We start from the raw sequence: 20,576 nt of genomic DNA, 5'->3' as shown, positions 1-20,576 counted from the left end.
TAAAGATTGTACGCTAACACAAACAATTTCTTAAAAGTATTCAAAAGATGCCTAGAGAACCGGGAAGAACCGGGAATCCCGGTTCCGTCCATGCCCAGAACCGGGAAATGAAATTCTTGGTACCGGAACCGGTAATGCATGCCCTAAGTAGGACGTTCATAGTCTGGAGATGATAATGATGATGATGATGATGATGACATTTCAAATACGTTGTGTAAACTCCAAGTTTACGATGAACCGAACTAATACCGATTTCGCAAGAAAATGGCATCGTGCTTTATCTAAACAGCACTAGGCTACGACTCCATTGTCTGAGGAACAAAGGGCCATTCTCCGCTGAGGTAGCATTTACGGAGTACTTACTCTCATATGGCAGACACGTAGTTAGTACACGTTGTGATACAAGTGGTAGGTATTTAATGAGCCTCACTTACACTCGCAACAACCTTGCACCCGCCATTAGGGTATTGGTATTGGTCCCTAGCATTACACCTGGAACCTATAATGGATCTATGTAGGCACATTTAAGATAGAAAGCTTTACTATTTGTACATATGCGAATACTCGTAGCAGCAGGCATACGCCTATGTAAGATAGGTACAAAGTTGCAAGTTCTCAACTACCTACATTATTATCGATAGAGAGGTAACTACCGTAAAAGTATAAAACTTTGCCCTTTAACATAACTTTGCCCACCGCGTCACAGTTCAGTAAAAGCGAAGTAACTTTAAAATAGTTCCAGATATACTTTCTTCAGAAAGTAGTTACACATACATTTTCTTCACTTTCTTCAGAAGGTGTATCTGTAACAACTTTTAAGTTATTTCGTTTTTACTGAACTGTGACGCGGTGGGCAAAGATATGTTAAAGGGCAAAGTTTTATGCTTTTACGGTATCTCTCCTAGAAGATGAAATGTGTTGTTTCTACTAGGCTTTAAAGACGTCAACGACAATTACACGCGATTTTTCATACATTGCCGACTACTGAAACATAACGAACTCAATGGATCGATGAAATGCCGCAATATATTAAAATCGCCAGGTTAGTTTGTAGACCCATAACACAAAGCGGTTAAGTCAACATTTAAGCCATTGGTAAGAAACTCCTCAACACCAAGCATTGTCCTGCAGCAACACCGCACCGGGGCATTTATCTTTTGCCTCTACTTTTACACGTTTTTTTTTATATAATATGTATGCTAGTTTTAAGGTATTTATGTCTGGGCCATTACTTGCCTGAAATAAAGATTTTCATTTCATTTCATTTCTACTTTTACAAGCCCTTGAAGTGGCAGGAACCGGCTCCCGGACATAAATTGTCCGTCATTTAAATTTGAAATTTGATTAATTAAATTATAATCGAAATTCCAACAACTGCCACTTGAAAGGCTAGGTATTACTAATTTAGAAAAACCACTAGGTACAGACGATATTCACTGTCTTTGTTCTCACGGGCATCAGACACGACTATCAACACCTCACGATTCACGACCCAACATTTGCCTAATGTATACGTTCGTGTATGTGCTGGTTAAGGCAATTTCTTTGCCACGGTTTCTATCGTAGTTAATTGATTTGCTAAAATGTTAACAATGTTCATTTGTACATTTTGTTAAGGGGCCCACAGATTACTAGTTCGCTGGACGATATCAGCCTGTCAGTTAAACGCAAAATTTGACAGCTACGAACAAATGACAGGCTGATATCATCCGGCGAACTGGTAATCAGTGGGCCCCTTCAGTGGATCATATTAAATTTCTTAATTAATAAGTTAGTAGCTAAATAAAAATAATTCAAATATTTACCTATCCCCTATCCTAAATAAGTTGGAGTACCTAGCCATGAACTACCTATGCTACAAAAGTGGTCAATCTACTGATTTAAGGTTCGAAATTTAATAGTGACAAGTTTTTTTATCGATATCGACAGTTTTAAAATATAACTTTTATTTTAAAAAACTCACTACAAAATTCTAATGATTTCTTATTTACCTGCGTATTGTGATTGTGTAGGTACATTTTTAAAGGTGAATTAAAAAAAGGTCTGTCTTTTCTAATTAACTATTCTGTGTCAATAAACCTAACCTGCTCAAGAATTTCCTGAAGCAACACCCATCCATACTTAGCTAGGGATTATGGAAATGTGAGGCAAGCTGGTTGTCAAGTTACCATACAAGGCATCTAGACTGATTGGATGATCTCACTCCTTGAGGTTGATGACCCGTAGTAAAAAACTTCACACTATTACTGTGCACAATAAAATTCATGAGCATCAGGTATCAAAATAGAAAACAATTACGTCCATGGGAACCAATAAGAGAATAACGGTATTACGTTGATTTAGTGGCAGTGGCGTTCATAATTCGCGTTTTGTCACACCTAATCCTTACTCGTTAAATAACATAATAAAATTCGCAAAAAATCCCCCGTGAATATTGCATCTTCGTTTTATTGCTACATACGTCCTGTTCTACACGTCTATGGAGAATGTTGGAAGCTTATAACTCTTATAAGCTTTAACATCTTGGGGATTCCTAGAACAGGGTAATAATATTTTCCGGATTTTTAGGATTTTACAGCATTTATTTAGCTTACAAATTCGAAAATTGATTTCGATTACATTGATTAGCTCTACAGGAACAGAACTGGTGTATGATATGATGCTATTCTAGTATATTTTTTAGGGATTTTATATGTAGTGCCGTAAAACCTCCCAACTATAGGCCAATACTGCAACTATATGGTACAGTGTTCCTTTTGGTTTACTCCGAGATTTTTCTTCCATTTATAAATATACCTTGTCTTAGAACTACAATAAAATTAAATACAGTAAAAGACACACCTGAACGAAAAAAAAATACAGTTAATTTTGGACCATAGTTGGGAGCTTTGGACTGTAGTTGGGAGGTTTTACGGTGCGTGTTGTTTATAATACAACAACGTAGCGGACCCTGGCAAGGGCCGGGACAACGCTAGGTAGAAGAAGACAACAACGTCCCGTTCTACACGTCAATGGAGGATGTTGGAAGCTCATAATTATACGTTTCCGAAGCATTTCACCTACGTGAAGCATGAAGCAACAAAGCAAACAAACAAATTTGACACCCTGCGTGTGCCAAGAAGGAGACGCAAGACGCAAAGCAAATTAACATCTCACGCGTGATAAAAATCGACCTAGTGATGTGACATTGACGGTTTTTGATCGTTATCGGCAAAAACGTTGGCGTTAGAATGTAGGAAGTGTTAGAGATACATTAAAATTATGATTTTGTTTGTTGTTAAGAGGTTTTTAATGATTGTCGTCATGTAAAATGTCTGTAGTCCACGACATTTTGTAATAGGATATTTGGGACATTTTAAATAAAATAAGAGCTTAGGAAACTAAAATGAAATGTTTCTGTAACGTTATATTAGACCAATTAACGCTTTTAACAGAAAACTCCCAGCCGAACCCGAATTTTTGCCTCCAAATATTTGGCAACAGAGGTAAATTTATATCAAAACACGATTCGCCAAGTTTTTTTTAAAGATATTTTTAAACATCAGAGAGTTTATTCATCAGTTGACATGCTATGTTCGCCTTCACCTTGGGAGCTGCTTCATATCAGCATTGCATAATGACGCCCGTGACACGCTCAACGCTGGAACTGTCCAAAATAAACACCTCAACAATGATACAGGGATATTTCTAACGCCACGACGTGTATTACGCAAAATGTGGCTAAAGTCTAGACAGCTTTCGCTGAAGTTTGAGTTAAACGAGGTGAGGAATGCATGAAATAGGAGCGACGAGACGGAATGTTTGTTTCTGGAACTCTTAAATATTACGTTTCCCTAATACTTTTGCAAATACAAGAGGTATTTAGAGCCCACGTATACTTAGGTTTAATTTTATTGCGCTTGTAACCGAGTAAAAAAGATAAGTCAGCAATTAATCTCAGTCGAATTGAATTATTTCGTTTTATTTACGAAACCCGAATGCGACTGCCGGTTGGCGGAATACGTGGAAGCGAAAATATACCATCGGTTCGAACCTACCGTCCCTAGGGGTGATACAGGGGTAAATTAAAGAGATTCTTCTAAATCTCAATTTAGTTATTAGCTGTACCTTTAAATGAGGCCCTATATTTTTGTGTAACTCTCTTTACAAGAAATAAATACGTAAAGCTCGACCCTTTGAACTTACTTGTGGAACTATCCTCTTTGTTTTGGTACTCTTGGTAGTGGTGGTGGTGACCGTCTCGGTCTCCTCCTCTACGGTCTCCTCCTCCTCTCCATCGCCCTCGGGCTTGTTCCACGATCCGAAGAATTCCGTCATTTTTACGTATTAATTCACCCACACCACTAAGCTCACAACCTTTTTGATACATCAATCGCACTAATCACTTTTCACACACATAGCACATTTCTATTTAAACCGAAAGAAATTAACGACCTCTGTGTTTGTTAGGTAAGGTATAAGCACTTAGTACACCGGTGATATTTCGTTACAATTATATCTGATCATAAGCCGCTGCACGGCGGATACGGCCAGAGCTGTTCCTTTACAAAATCCTACTGGAAAACTGAAATAACCGCCGCGAACAAAAAGCACCAGCCAAAACATTTCACGTGCACGATTATTATTAGTTGGACGGTCTAGCCGAGAGCGCTAAGTGCGACCTTTAACATAAATCCTGTTGGATATTTCCTTATTATTCACATTTTGAATTCATTATAATTATCTCAATTATTTTCTTTGTAATCCTGTATGTGCTTAAAAGAGCTTACCGTGACACAAATGGTCTTTGTAATGGTTGGGCTGTCGTCTCTGAATGGTTTGTTAAATCCATTGAACGCTCGTTACCTTAATAAAATACTAATCAATTCGTGCAATGTTTCGTCTCTTTTTGTACATTTTGCCAGATGTAAATGCGAATGGGCTCAATTTCAGATCTTACAATTTTATGATAGCTACATTAGCAACACACATTTAGCTGCAGTAAGACGTTGTTTTGTTTAATTTTAGTTTTTATGTGTTCTGTTAATAATTATGTGGAGACCTGTCTATTTGTCTAGATATGAAATATCTTTAAATTTATATTAGTGTTGTTTTTGCAAATTAATTACTTGTGGGTCACTAAAAACAGGATTGAATGCCTTTGTATATAAATAACAATATGTTTATATTAATATGTTATATTAATGACGGAATTAATTTTAAAACTCAATTGCACATTATATTAAAGAGGACGCAAGGCGGGTTTAATGTATTGACTGAAAGGTAACTAAAGGAAGACAGAAACGACATTTTTATAATTTTTTTACGTCATCTCACTTAAGTGTGGACTTTTTGGTAAGCACCTACAAATCGGAAATATGGATACCCTGGCTCCGATAAAATCTTTGACTTTATTGTATGCCGCCATCCAAGAGCAGCGTCGGCGTTAGTTGTTGACAGCTCCCCCACTTAATATAAATACCCGCTCTTACACACCGCGATAAATCCGACGCAGGATTATGAACCGATTTGCTATTTTACCCGCTTATCGATAAGGTGCACTATCAAACTGGCACATCACTAAAGAGTTCCTGGTAGCGACTGTAGCGAGCGAGAAGAAAATATCGTCGTGTAAACATGAGGTTTAATAAAATGTATTCGCATATTTTTAGGTTATCCCGCCATATTTTTAGGTTATTGGTGAGTAATTTTTATGTATAATGTAATTTTTAGAGCGGAATGTTTCCGAGTTTGAATTTGTTTTGTAAATAAACAAGATGGCGGTTAAATATGGGTCGTGTTTCTGAAAGGTGAGGGGGTCAACCAACTTTGAGTGGAAACGCATGGATGAGTGAACTCGACGGTATGTTTCCTAGCCTGCTTTGAAGAAACGGGTGTAACCACCTATACGCTTGGTTGATGCAATTAACATTTACGCATTAATGCCATTCTCTATTACTATATTTAGAATACCCCGATCTCCTGCTTCAGAGCTCTTCCAATTTGATAATTCAGTATTTAAGCTCTCACTACAAACTTATTAAGGGTCAATTATCACATAATAAGTTGATGTGTAAATACTGTCAAAAACTTCCTACTCTAGTATGGTTAAATCTACCCATCCAGAAGTCGGCAATTTTTTTAAATCGTTAATACCTAAACTGTCAGTTTCTGGAATCTCAAAGAACCAAGAATTTGATGCGGTCGGTGCGTCTCCCTATCCCCTAAGTGCCCTAACTCCTATTACACCGCCCAATCCTAGAAATAGGAACCTAGAAATAGTGCAGTCTATAACGGGTTTTATTTTAATGCTGTCCTAGACCACTTCTCCAGCTGCAACTTAGTTGCACACCGACTGCACAGCTTCCATGCAAGTTGTTAGAATGCAGTCCATAACGTCGACCCTATGTCAAGTAAATCGGACACTTTTTACTTAACTATACCAATTTTTTAGAGACCAAACTAACGGATTTTCAAATGAAATCTCCCACTGTGCTAAGCGATCTGATATCCGCTATAAAGATTGCGTCGAGAAAAACTAACAATAGATCTTTTCACACTGACACTTTCACATCTAACAAGCTTTACTGATTTCGTTTTCTTTTATTGTTTCGGATTGCTTACCTACTCTCTGGAAAACGATTATATTGTGTACCTTCGGTAACCTATTAGCGACTAGGCGTGATTGAAGTGATTACAGTCACAACTAGAGGGTACCCGAGCGTCTCGAAGATACCATCGTGAACGTACGTCTTTCAAAAACTAAAAACTTTCGCTAATAGGGACGGAGACAGATGAAGGCTCAACATCAAACATTTGGATTTGTTGGATTTATGATAGTTTTTTATGCGATAATTTCAGTAAAGATTGTTCGAATTTAAACGAAATTTGTTAGAGCATGTTTTTATATAGGTACAAATTTCGAGGTGTGTAGTACCTCTTTTGTAGTTCCATTTTGAATTGAATTGACGTAAATGGGTGGATCAAATTTTTTTGTGTTGTTTTTCTGTTCCATTGTCCAAAGTTTGTTGTCCAAAGCACAGTTTGTTAGAAGAAATGTTGTATCACGCTCTACTAACACGCTTAATAGATGGCCCATTATGGAAATGGCTTAAACTACCCCAAACATCCGCTTTTGTAAATTTATATGTCATGAAATCAAGAGCGGTCTTTCCCATAGACAAAATAACCGTAACCATATATAGTAACCAGAACGAGTGATACAATAAAAAGTTAATTTCATTAAATAACAAACAAAAGGCAGGCAAACTAATTTTAATCGATAATGTCATGCGTCGAACACGTCGATCTTTAATCCGATTTACAAGTGTTTTCGAGGAAGGTGCTAATTACGCGTATTTACGACTTATATACGACTTGTTTATGTTTATCTCACCGTTTCCTTCGACGTGTTTTCTTGTTTTACCCCGATGCAGGCTCACAAATCCCATTTTCGTGATCGTGGAGGTCGAGATGACTTACCTGTAAATTAAATAAATTTATAAATGTGTTTGTAACAAGCTTTATGAACGCGTAACGTGTGTAACGCAGGTATCTAGGTATCACTACCAAATTAGACAGCGATATTGAACCTTTAATATTTATATATTTAACTTCCTTTTAACAATTATTTAGGTTGTAAGTAAACAAATGAATCGTTCCTTATAAAATTGGTACCCAGGGAAAAGCGAAGAAAATTTAGAATCAGAAACCAATTAACAATGTGAAATTGCTACGTTCTAGCAAATTTCCAAGATGCTATAAAATGCCACTTTTATTTCATTTGACGGACGGACACAATGACATTATTTATTTAATGTTTTTTATTATTAGATTCGTCCACTTGTCCGTTATGTCATATTAACGAACATAAATTTAGACATAATTGCTGGTGTAAATCTTTCGACGTCTGATGCTACTGGGTCTTTTAGAATTATAGAGCAGGTTCCGTGCGAATTTTTCTATGATTTAGAAAAAAATATCATTAAACGGTTCCAGTAATATAAATAAATGTAAGTCTACACGCTCGTTATTGCAATTACTAATAGCATAACGAAGTAAACAAGCATGTACGCCAATTTGTTGTAATAAACGTTTAAAAGAACGTTTGGAAAGTTCCAAATGTTCGTTTGAGATTATACCTAAATGTAAACATTGTATTTGTGTAAATCCTGTGTTTATATTGGCTGCGTGTAGTGTGCAACGACATGGTCCTGTAGATACTTATTGAGAAAATCAGTAGGATTGTATATTTTCTAGGATCTGAACCACTACAAAATTTAAATAATGCGCGTTTTTTTGTTTACCAATGTAGGTACCGCACAGAAGGTTAAGTACCCCTGGGTTAATAGAAACAGTAGGGTAAGTAAGACTCCAACCTATTTCTCAAACGGTACCGTAAAATGGGGTGAGTAGGTTTCGCGGGGAGAGTTTGGTTATGAATGGGGAGAGAAGGGTTGAAAGGGGGGTGCTACAAAAATAATGTATTCCAATTTAAAATGGAGCTATAGTAATACTCATAATAAACAAAAATCGATCCAACAATCTTCCAAAATCACCTTTGTATGAAAATCCAACTCACCCCAAATACGAGGGACTACGGGGTGAGGTGGGTTTTCCTGTTTATCGTCAAAGTTATGAAATGGAACTACGGCAACTAAATAATTTGTTTTTTTTTTTTAATTTGATTATTAATAGGTACTGCTGAATTATTAAAGAGGCACCTCCGTGAACCTTCATAACGAGGTGCCTATGCCTCCTTGAGTTTTTATTGACTGGTATTGGTATATAGGTATATTCACTCCGTGCGTGACTGCGGCGCTGCTCTGGCGGGTGTGGGGTACTTAACTAATCTGTCAGTTGACGTCACTTACATTTCCCCAACCAAGCACTTCGCACAGACCCAAATGGCATAACCTACTAAAGAACGGAACCCTAATCATAATCCATAATCATAATGGAAATGTAAACAATTCCGTTCTAAATGCAGTTGATTAAGTGACGAAACGAAATGGTGCCGTGACTTTTAAGTATGTGTTTAGATAAAGTAGTGTATGTAACTGGACATAATTAGGCATTAAAACACTCGTGTGATCCTATTAAGAAACTCACTAACGTTCGTTTCTTAAACCCACACTCGTATTTTGATGCCTCTCATTATGTAGCAGTCACATAAACTACTATAGCGGCGCTTTTTGAGGTGGGGAAAAAATGATAAACTCGATTCAGCGTAACGCGTAACGTAACGCTGACGTCATGTGTCACGGACAATGTTATTCACCAAAGAACTTTAGTCATAACGTATCATAATCGGGTCAATTATTTAAAACTGGACTTTTATATTAAGCAATAAAGCTCAATGTTCTAATCTTGTACGGGCTGAAATACGAGGATCTCACAGTTACATTCTAACTTTATATCACTCCAATATAATTCAATAAAGTCTCATCTTGATGAAATCGCTAATAAAAGTGAACTCTAGTACTGGTAAATAAAACTCAAAATATCATGACCAAATATATTTAGATGCGAGGTCTGCAAGGTAACTTTACAATTTCTATTCGAATTTTAAACAATTAACGCTACAAATTTAAGCTCACTGGCCAGCAATTTCGGAACTAAAGTTTTTCAATAGAAAGGAGGATGGGTCAATTATACTTAGTGCTGCAGACATTTTGGACTAGTCATTGAGTTTTCACTTCTGTCGGCACTCCCGGAGTGCAACCCGTTGTTTTCTTTTTATATAGAATACCTAGATATCAATATAACATTCATTTATGGATAGGTACAGATAGGTACACTGCGTCGCGATTACCTGTTTGGAACAATAACGCACGGTAACAATGATAACGAGAAGATTGTTGACAGCCACTTGGTAAAAAAGTCATCCTTTCCGCAAAACTCGCGTATCTACTCTAATGTTATGTAATCCGTAGCCCCGTTCAGTAACATTGTGTTGCATAACGTTATGGGAAAACTATTCGTTATTAATAGCAAGGGGTGGGGTCACGGCCTACGGTCTCGCGACGGATGTATGAGACCACCGCCTATGACAGGTGTGATGCATTTCCTGTTTATGTTCTATTTACCAAGTAAATGTAAATGCGACGACGAGAGTCTTGACGAAGGAGCCTATCGGGCTAGCAAATCTAAATACCAATAACTGGCGTAGAAACTGGTTTATGCCACCGGGGGGCTACCAAGTGACAATTGATTATTGCAATCGTTAATCGAAATTTTAATAATGTATGAAATTATCACATAACATTGCACATGAAAGTTGATATCAAAATTATTTTAGAGGCGCATTACACAATAACATTACGAGTTAACAACGACGTAGTTAACAAGGTTTTCCTAGTTGACTACGGAACCCTAAAAAAAGTCAACGTTTCCGGAAAACTGACATATATCTCCTCCAGTATTATGTAATCCGTGGCCCCGTTCAATAACGCTGCATTGCATAACGTTATGCAAAAACTATTCGTTATTATTAGCAAGGGGTGGGGTCACGGCCTACGGCCTCGCGGCAGGTAGAATGAGGCCGCCGATGACAGGTGAGATGCATTTCCTATGTTTACGTCTATTTATACAGTAAATAGTACGCTAGTTTAATAGTAGTGGGTATTAGTAAGCATGTGAGATGTATGTAGCTAGTCCATTCTATACAGGGTGGCTAAAAATAAACTGCATTCCCGTTGCCAGGGAGGTTTTGGGATTATATTGAGCAACTATAGAACCAACCCCGAAATCAAGAAAAAACATTTGGCCGTTTCATACATTTTGGCTGGTCCATTTTCTATGGGAGGGTAAAATTTCGCGATTTCGGGGTTGGTATACCTAATGGCTTTTCTATGTTTCAGTTTATGGCGTATGGTGGGCGTATGTTAAAATATTCAAGGCCCCAACTGCTAAACCTAATAAACAGAAATTATGAATATAGGTAATACGCCCGATTTCTTAGTAACTCCAGAGAAATTTTGAGTACCGCAAGAGACACTCAAAACTGTCAATAAGTTGATTCACCCAGGTATGTTTAGTTACGTCGTCGTCGTTACATTTAATTTAAGACTGCTTTATGAATGATTTTGTCCTTGCTAGTTGTTGTCATTACATGCGGTGGGCGGGTGATGACTCACGGGATCCAGCACGAGGAAAGATGACGAGTAATTTATATCTTAAGCACTTACTGTTTCATGCGCGTGTTTGAATTTGAATTGAATTAGATAGTAAAATCTATGTGAACGGATTGATTTCATATCCGCGTAACATTTTTTTTTTCCTAGCCTATTTTGGTGGCGTCCTGCTGGGCAAAGGCCTCCCCTCGTTTTCTCCACTCGACCCTGTCATCGGCATTTTCCCACCATCGCGTAACATAATGAATTTAAAGAAATCCCGACGTTCCGAATCCTTTACAGCGTTCGTGGACAATGGGGGGTCTTCCGTTTTATTTCAAAATGTCGGCTATATCCAAAAATAACCCACAGTTCCATCATATTACAATTATCTACCCGACATCGACATTTGAACTTTTCGGAATTACCCGAATACTCCTTAATTTTATTGTTTACTGTATTTTTGGGGCATTACATTATTTTTTAATGCTGATTTTCAATTATCGCCCTCCATCACTTATGGTTATATCAAATTAAAATTATTAAAATTTGATTCGAATGTGAAAAAAATTGGTGCCATTTTGGTATCTACAGAGCCATCTAGTAGAAACTTTCATAAACTTCCTATTGAGCTGCAATAAACGTCCGCAAGATGTCTCTGTGAATGCTATGACCAAAACTATAAATAAAAATTTGCTGGTATCACGAGTGGTATTTAAACTAGAAAAATCCGATACTGTTTTGATATATATATATTTTTTTCTTTATTGGGGAAAAAAAACAGACATAGGCAGATATATAATACAAAAGAGGACATAGATTTATACATTAGTAGGTGCAACCTACATCCTGAGACAATTCCCACTATGATTTGTAAACCTAGGATATTTAAGTGGCATTGGTTTAATATTACTCGCTGTGCATCGGCATATTGCTGCAAGCGAAATATAATTCGAATTGATATTTCAATTCGAATACTGCTCTTAATTAAAAAGTCTACGAGCGATGCAATACATATGAAATATATGAATATAATATACTTACACAATAATATATGAACGTCTACTTAACATATTATGAAGCATGCGTGAGCTGTTAGGGAGTTTAGGGACCCAGCGCAGCGCATTGGAGCCTCTTGTTTATCAGCGCGAAAAATTATAAAGTTTAAGTTTCCGATTTAAGTCACAAGATGGCAGACTGTTCAACGCGCTAGGAAGCGTGCGTAAACTATATTAGGGCGCAGCACTGCTTATTGTCGTGAAGTGTCCATTATTTCTTAATCTTGGTTCTACCTGAACGATGAGACTCGGTGTTTCTATAGGTTGATTTGTGTAAGACAGAGATAATGTTTATGAATGATCTGTCCAGCGACATGGCGAACAAACACTACGCAAGTGCCGTAAATTATATTCCGTCAGCTGCGTACGAGTATGACGCGTGTTTATATGCAACTGATAGGGCTGCCCATTTCGAACCTCAACTTTTCTTACAAGGTTTTTTAAAATGACTAGGTAGTCATTCTAAAAAACCAGATTTCAGATGGCAGTAGGCGCATATTGTTCAAAAATTGATATACGTTGCGCCTGAAAGATTCCTGAGTTTTGACCATATGTGGACAAGATCGAAGGAAGGATCAAATTGAGACCAGCGCACGAGTTTATGCTGGAGAGCCTTGGAACTTTGTTTAGCAGCTTTTGGCTGACTTGGTTGAATATAAAGATGTAATTATGCTGCTTGCTGTGTCATTGTATCAATGCACTCACACTTGTAAAGCTATAAAAACACGGCTGACACGTGTGTCCCGTGTGACCCGTGGGTCTTAAACGTTTTCATACGCGCGGGTGTAAAGGGGCCCACAAATTACCAGTTTGCCAAACGATATCAGCCTGTCAGTTGTTCGGAGCTGTCAAATTTTGCGTTTAACTGACAGGCCGATATCGTCCGGCGGACTGGTAATCAGTGGGTCCCTTAAGTACCTTAATGTGGTACCCTTATTATCCCGTACCATTGGACTGCAAATTCATTATGAGTACTTACTCGTACCTAGGTACTTACCATTCTAAAAAAATTGTTCTTTTAAATATAAACTGAAAAAACTTGTCCCAATTAATTTTGGCTTCATACACACTACACAGTCATGTCATTCAAATAATATTAATTTATTTATAATGTTTGTTTTGACAGACATAGCCCTACATTTATATAGGTTAATGCAGACAGCGACATCTATTCTGCGGATTACGAACCCGTTTCCGTCGGGTTACATCGACTAATACGCCTCCATGTTTTTAATACCAACAACGTTTCATTCACAACTCTTTCACAATAACATTAAGGTCCAAAGTCAATTGTGGGTAGCTCAAGCAGTTTATTAAATGCGCGTACGCTATGATAGGTATTTTTAGCAGGGATGTTACACAAACTAACCGAGGAGGGGCGTCTCGATCGTTTGGGCAAACCAAAGCTAGAGAATATAACCACTACGTTTTACTCGCCAATGGAATCAATTATGCATACATCTAGTGACACACGCACAGTACACACACACGTCAAACGTCAAAATTTAGTTAAGCAAAGTGAGTGCCAACATAACGAAACGAATAGTGCTGTACGTGGGGCAAACCAGTGTAAAACTATCTCTGACTTTACTGATCTTGAGGTCACATAAGGCTGGTTTATGAGAACAGGACTCACTTGCACTCGCGTGAATACCTAATAGGAATAATATTCGGTCAGCTTTTGACGTGTTGCAACTTTTAAACGTTCAAATTAGCACCAATACGCGGGCGATTGAGTTCGCAACCGGCAGGATGTTGAGTTACTCGGGTTATTAATAACATGATGTATTTACTATAACTACAGTTTAAATGAAATGTAAATAGCAGTTGCACATAAATGTGTTTTGCGCGTGAACGCGTGAACTGTAAACCATTGCATTTCTAAATAAGTACCTCGTTTAGGGTCTTCCGATCTGACGTAAGTAGGCGAATAGTTTATTTTACGAGCAACTTTCAAACCTAATAGGACGGAGCCACGGTTAGTTAAATTAGCAAATATCTGATATTTTGGCTTAATAAGTAGGTACTTTCTATAAGAATACGCTATGAAGTATTAACTGCAGAAAAATTTCGTCTTAATTGTACCCGACCCGACCCCCACTCACCTGAACTGCGACTAAACTAGGAAAATGCAAATCGTGAAACATTTGTAAACCAACAGAAATATTCAATTCGTATCTAATGTTATATTGAAATTCCAACGCCCATTGTCTCTGACAACTTGTCAGTGACGTGAAACATAAATAAATAGTGACTCCGACCCCGTCTTGCAATAAATCAGCAATGCAATATAAATGCAGCTTGTACACGTTCGTGCGCCTTTATTGGCATCTAAGGTGTCTGGGGGTGTGTCAACGCAGTAACTGACAAGAAAACAATAAAGACTGTAAAGGTGGCAAACTTTAAGTCATGCAATGTAATATAAATAATTATTATGCACTGGTACCTCTTTTATAGGTAGGTAGTAGAACTTCTAGCTACTCTCCCGAGTATTTTTGCTCATGGGGCCGAATCTAAGAACAAAACTTGAACTTGTTTTGTTGTTGTTATGTATGATACAACGCCGCACACACTATTCTATTAGTAAGTTATAAGTACGAGTAAGAATATGACACAACTCACAATCCATTTACAAACTATCTAGAGTTAGACCAAGAAAAGTTGGCAACGGGTTTGATACCATACGCAGTGCAAGTGTTATTTATAGGTACGTCATAATTTCATAGATGTTTGACGTTTAAAATAACACTTGCACTGCGTGTGCTATCAAAATCGTTGCAGACTTGTCTTGGTCTAACTCTAACTCATAACCGATTTTAAAATCTGAATGACGCTCAATGATACATATAAGGTGCGTCAAAGGATCTACGAACAGTGATTGCTACATCTAACATCTATGAAATTATGACGTACCTATAAATAACACTTGCACTGCGTATGGTATCAAACCCGTTGCCAACTTTTCTTGCTACATAGAGGGAAAACATTGCTACGCCGGCTACGACGTAGCATTCGTAGGTGGTCAGTTAATTTGTCAAAGATTTAACCTTTATTAAAATAACGGTTTCATTCCTTCAACAAATTATCATGCAGGTTTTAAGTCCCATAAAATCAGGTAACTTTAGTCCTCAACTTACGACTAACATATGTATGGTTCAAATTAAGGTTGGAGTAAAATATACAATGTACAGTCGCCATCAGATATATCGGAGCGGTCAAGGCGCTCACAAATATCTGAACACGCCTTTATTGTCAAGGCGTTAGAGTTCGTGTTCAGATATGTGAACATCTTGGCTGCTCCGATTAATCTGATGGCGACTGTATATAGTAATTATCTTGAGATGAGTAATAGGACCATACCGTCCATACCTAGTTGTAAGACTATATCAGGCGTGGCTCACTCCGCGATTTCGTCGCTTATTGCTACAGGTAGCTAAAAGTACATCCGTTCCGCCCCAATTTTGGGGAAAGCCATAAGCCGCGCGTGGCGCTGTCGCCACCTAGCGGCCATATCTGATCGTAAAGGCTCCTCTTCACGTTGGGCCAACGCCAACGCCAACGAGGGACGCATTTATGCGTTAGAGGGAGCAAGTGATATTGCTATCTCATTCTACATTCTACCGCAGGGCTGCGTCCCTCGTTGGCGTTGGCGTTGGCCCAACGTGAAGAGGAGCCTTAACAGACGCGTTTTGTTAGAGAGTGAGTCTTCTGTACCTAGTAGGTACTATTATTTATTCTGTGACTATAGTTACCTGAGTTTACTGCATGTATTACGGTCGCATCATCACCGCAGAGGTAGTACCAATGTCTGTGTTTATTGCTAGAGGACGTTTCGCTGAACTATGTTTATTAATAACTTCCTCTCTATTAATACCTCTGCAGCAGGTGTGTAATGTGTAATGCAGTTGTAGGTAAATTGTTATTAATGTATAAATTTAGAGTGTAAGAATCTCTGCTCTCACAGAAATTGTGCCTGTGGCTGTTTTTGTTCAAAAATGGTTAAATTTTGTTTCTGATATTTAGCAAACAGTTTAGTATAAGTCACATCCTGTTCCTCAAATGAGGTAAAATTCTGAAATGTAGCTTTTGAAAAGAAGTACAACACGGCTACCACGAGATGACATTTACGTTAACGACTGCGTGAACTCTAGCTATCACACCAATACATCACCATCAGTGCGAGTGAGATGGACTTCGAGCGAGTTTATTATGCAGTCTCTAACGTAACGTCATTGTGTCAACTTGTAGTACGGCTACTTATCCAGTTCAAAACGTCAATTTTTTCCTACGTGTATAGGCCCTTAAGGATGACTCACGTTAGACCGGGCCGTGTCCGGACCGGAGCTTCCGGCGCAACGTTTTCTATGGAAAGCATCACGTGATCGCCTGTCATTTCATAGAACAGTAAGCGCCGGAAGCTCCGGCCCGGACACGGCCCGGTCTAACGTGAGTCGTCCTTTAGTCATTAATCAGTGGGTCTGTACAACAGGCTACGCAACTTTTCCACACATCATTTTCTTGTTAAACACCAGTTAATAAGTGGTGTACTAAATGTGGGCAGTTTCATGTAAGCCCTAAAAAGCGCGATAGTAATAAAACTATTAGAATCACTTGGAATGACAAAAAATGCCAACAGAGTGAAAGGGGCAGCTGATGATGTTTATTTAAGAGGATACCCTAAAATAATTCCTTTGTTTGTATCTAAAACTGTATTTTAATAAAACGCGCGACATGCCAAGGTCCGTCCGTACACACGGAAGCGAGCGCGCCAACACGATGTCATCTATATTATATTTTATAAGGGCTGCGGGCGTATGATGGACTGAGTTATCGATGTGATAGAGAAAACGTCACTTTTTAACATCGCCTGATTGAAAAAGATGGATACTGTTATTATCACACTATTTCGTCTATAAGCGCGACCATCATAAGCCCGCTGGACTGCAACCATGCAGACACAGGCAAGTCGAATACTGGGGCAAGTGCGCTCGCTGACCAGATTGTGAGATCTACTATCATGCTTAGTTGATATGGAACTCGGAGTCAAGTGGTAGCGAGACAAAATGCTTCTTGAATTAGATGGCGGATCACGAACATTGTCTTTGTCGCACATTATTTATTGATGCTTTTAGGATAATATGGAGTGGTACTGAAGATATAGTACCTACGTACAATTTTTGATTTGTCGGTGGAGAAGTCCCTTAAATAGATGCGTTCATTAGGATTTATGGCCAAGTACCGAAGTATCTAAATAACAATTTACCTATCTTAATTTCATTATATAACATTATTATTAAAACACTTTCGATCTTCAATAATCCCTTAAAGGGCTTAAGTTTACTTAAGAGGATAGTAGACGATGACCGGTTCTTCATTTACTAAAGTAAAAGCCACACTATCCAAAAAATTACAAATTCAAACTCGCTGAAGAGCAGAATCAGGCACGGCTTTTAGATTTTAAAAGTACGAAGTTCTCGAATTGTCTCTTAAAAAGGTACGTCGCCCTAAGACCTAAGACAGTGACTCTGTTCTCTTTTATCGCACAGCCATCTATTCTTGGCTATCAGTTGCATAATACAAAGCGGTATTAATGATTATAGTTATAGCCCACCGTATTCCCATTGGTGATGCCAGCGAAGCGAGCCAAATTTACAGACCACCACTGCAAGTACTGCAACGTCAGCCCATCGTCAGCCCAAGCCGAAAAGTATGCGTATGTACAGAGCTCTTATAGTGGTTAGTCCGAGCCCACGACTCGCTTGTGGTTGACAAGCGTTTGGAATGACACGAGAGCCCACCCACAACAGTCTGTCTGTCGTTTTCGTTTATGACCGTTGCAACACTCGAGTGCGGATTAATTGTGCTAAATCTTATTTAAAATCTAGAGAATATTCTGTCGAGCTACTTACATCGCAAGTCAATTGATGTTTTGAGGCTTCGTCGTAACACGCCTATTTTCCCCGTCGTCTAATCCAATGGGACATTCGAGCTTTTGTGTAATCCTAAATAGATTAGAAAAGAAAATTATTTTTCAGATGATTTCTAAGAAATGCGAATTCCTCAAAATTATGACGGTTTCATTTTTATCTTCTTGTGAAATACGATACAAATAATTCTACAGCGGGCTGGGATTTAAATCCCAGCGCGGAAAAGAGTATCTACTTACTCAAGTTGTTTTTTTTTTTCAACTGCTAACTAGGTACCTACACATTTCCAGAGACATTTGTAGTACTTAGGATATATATATTTCTCATATTGTAGGACGAGAAGTGATGGTAAAAGAAACTGATGGTCGGCGCTTCGATAGCTGGGTCATATCATCCTCAAAAAATAATTTATCTGCGGTCTAATCGCCGCGATGCATACAACATGTATAAAAAGAGTCGTGGTAATTAGACGCGACCGCAGTCATTCTCAGAAAATGACCCAGCTGTTCTAATTTTCCCCAAACTTTTTAAATTTTCGCAACGGCAATGACCGCACATTTACAGATTCTCGTAAATTGCATGTAGGCCGCACGCCGCGCGTAAAAAGATTCCGTTCACTGACTCTCTCGTTAAAATATTATTATACGGAAGATGGCCATTATGAATAAGAATTAGCCATAAAGTTTATGAGTTCAATTATGCAAAATAATCTAAATTTCCTGTTTTCGCTTCAATTTTGTGTATACTTTCTAGATTGTTATAGCATCTAGGTTTCCAAGGTTTGAAAATAATAGAGTAGTCATTTAAGGTTTAGGATCATTAATGGTCATAATAATATGGGTCTCACGGATAATAAATTGATAACAAACGTTATTTTACTCTTCTTTCATGTTTCTATGACAAAATTGTACTTCGTTCATAGTAAAAAATGTCAAAATATCAAGTTAAGAAAATGCAGGAATTATGAAATTATTTGTCACTCCTAATATAATGGCTAGGTAGCTTTATGTCTGCCTAAAACTAAACGGATATCTAATCTAAAGTATACATAAGTAGTTAAATTGTATGTTATAACTAATGAATGACCTGTTGACATTTTTCCAGTGGTAAAGTTACCGAAATTTTCTAAGAAGCTTGCCTAGTTTCTGAGAAATGCCAGTTTAGCCTGCTACTATTAGTGTCAATCAGAAATCAGGGTTACTCTTCCTTTCCCAGATTAATGAATGAATGAAAGAATATTCTTTATTTCAGACCAGGTCTATAAACATTTAGATTAAAATAAGTAAAATTAATTAATAATTTTGTGTAATTAATTTCCCTCTTTTCACATAATTTTCACCTTTTTTCTTGACACCAATGGCTGGGCAAACTACAGACACTTCAGGCTTGCTTTGTCGCGCGCGACTCCATATACTTATCAAGCGCGACTTCAAGTTTGGAGTCGCGTGCGACAACGCAAGTCATGCTAAGCGGTCAGGTTTTTGACGCAAACTCGATATCAAATTAGCGTGATGTTCCGTTCCTATTACCTCAAATTAAATTCGCATCGATCACATTCGACTGGCGATCATCGATACGGAAGCGAAACGTATCGTCGTGAAAATGGAACACAGCGGATATAATTAACACTAGACGGACATATCGCGGGCGTGAATAAACGCGAATTCGGTCACTCGGGATCTCGAGATCGTGCTAGGCTATTTAGATAGACTGGATGAACTGTAGTTAAGGTTCAGAGATTTGATTTATAGCGCTAAATCTGCTGTTTTGTTTGTTTCATATAGTACGTTTGGATGTATAGCTGATGTTGCCAAATATCGAGGGACGGAAATGTGCATTAAACTGTACCTTAGTCTAGTAATAATCAAAACATTTAAATCAGAAATCATTACAAAATTATGTAATTAAATGCAATTTTTACTCTAAGATATAATTATTTATGGAACTGAACCGTGATTACTATAATAAGGATTGAAATAAATGGAATACTCGTATTAATAATAAGGTGGGTTAATATTTTTTTAATTTTGAGTATTTGTTTTGAGTGTATTTATGTACTGTAAAATATAGCATTTTTACATCAATGTACCCTTACATTTTGCGTTTTTACAGTAAGTAGGTACCTATGTTATTTTATTGGCGCTATAAAAACAAAACAAAATGGATTTAATTAAAAATAAAGGGGCATTTAAACTGTCATTTTTTTGTTATTGTATGAAGGTATGGAACCCTCCATTATGCGATACGAAAAAAGCTTGTGTTATAGGTGTTAAAATAGTGTAACCGAAATCTTTTAAATAATGATTCGCGTTCGAGCCTAATCAAAACACTGCGCAATTTAATAAATTAGGCACCTATACAAACTGCGTTTTTTTTAAGTTTTTCACATTTCGATAGAGCAAAATCGTGACCTTCGGCGAAATATTTGTTTATAACGAATTACATTATAGTCCGTCCGTCGCGACACGTAGATGAAAAATGGCGCGCGCGTGTCTCCA

At 37.8% G+C, this 20,576-nt stretch overlaps 1 protein-coding gene across 6 annotated transcripts in view; it reads right to left on the bottom strand.

Annotated features, from left to right (window-relative positions):
* LOC134792090 (tropomodulin-1) overlaps nt 1-20,576 on the bottom strand; it is a 101,356-nt gene that overhangs the window by 55,465 nt on the left and 25,315 nt on the right. For 2 of the 6 annotated variants that reach the window (XR_010144386.1, XM_063763266.1), the window contains exon 1: nt 4,186-4,560. The exons of 1 other annotated variant lie outside the window; for it this stretch is intronic. Coding sequence is in view for 4 of the 5 variants with exons in the window: in XM_063763266.1 (XP_063619336.1) it covers nt 4,186-4,317 (132 nt within the window). In the remaining variant the exon portion in view is untranslated. Of the gene's footprint in view, nt 1-4,185; nt 4,561-20,576 lie in introns of those variants that run through there. 3 more of the 6 variants (XM_063763265.1, XM_063763269.1, XM_063763270.1) reach the window with 2 other exon arrangements.

Source organism: Cydia splendana, chromosome 7 (assembly GCF_910591565.1).
Source record: "Cydia splendana chromosome 7, ilCydSple1.2, whole genome shotgun sequence".
Classification (NCBI taxonomy): domain Eukaryota; kingdom Metazoa; phylum Arthropoda; class Insecta; order Lepidoptera; family Tortricidae; genus Cydia; species Cydia splendana.
This window is presented reverse-complemented; position numbering and strand designations above follow the sequence as displayed.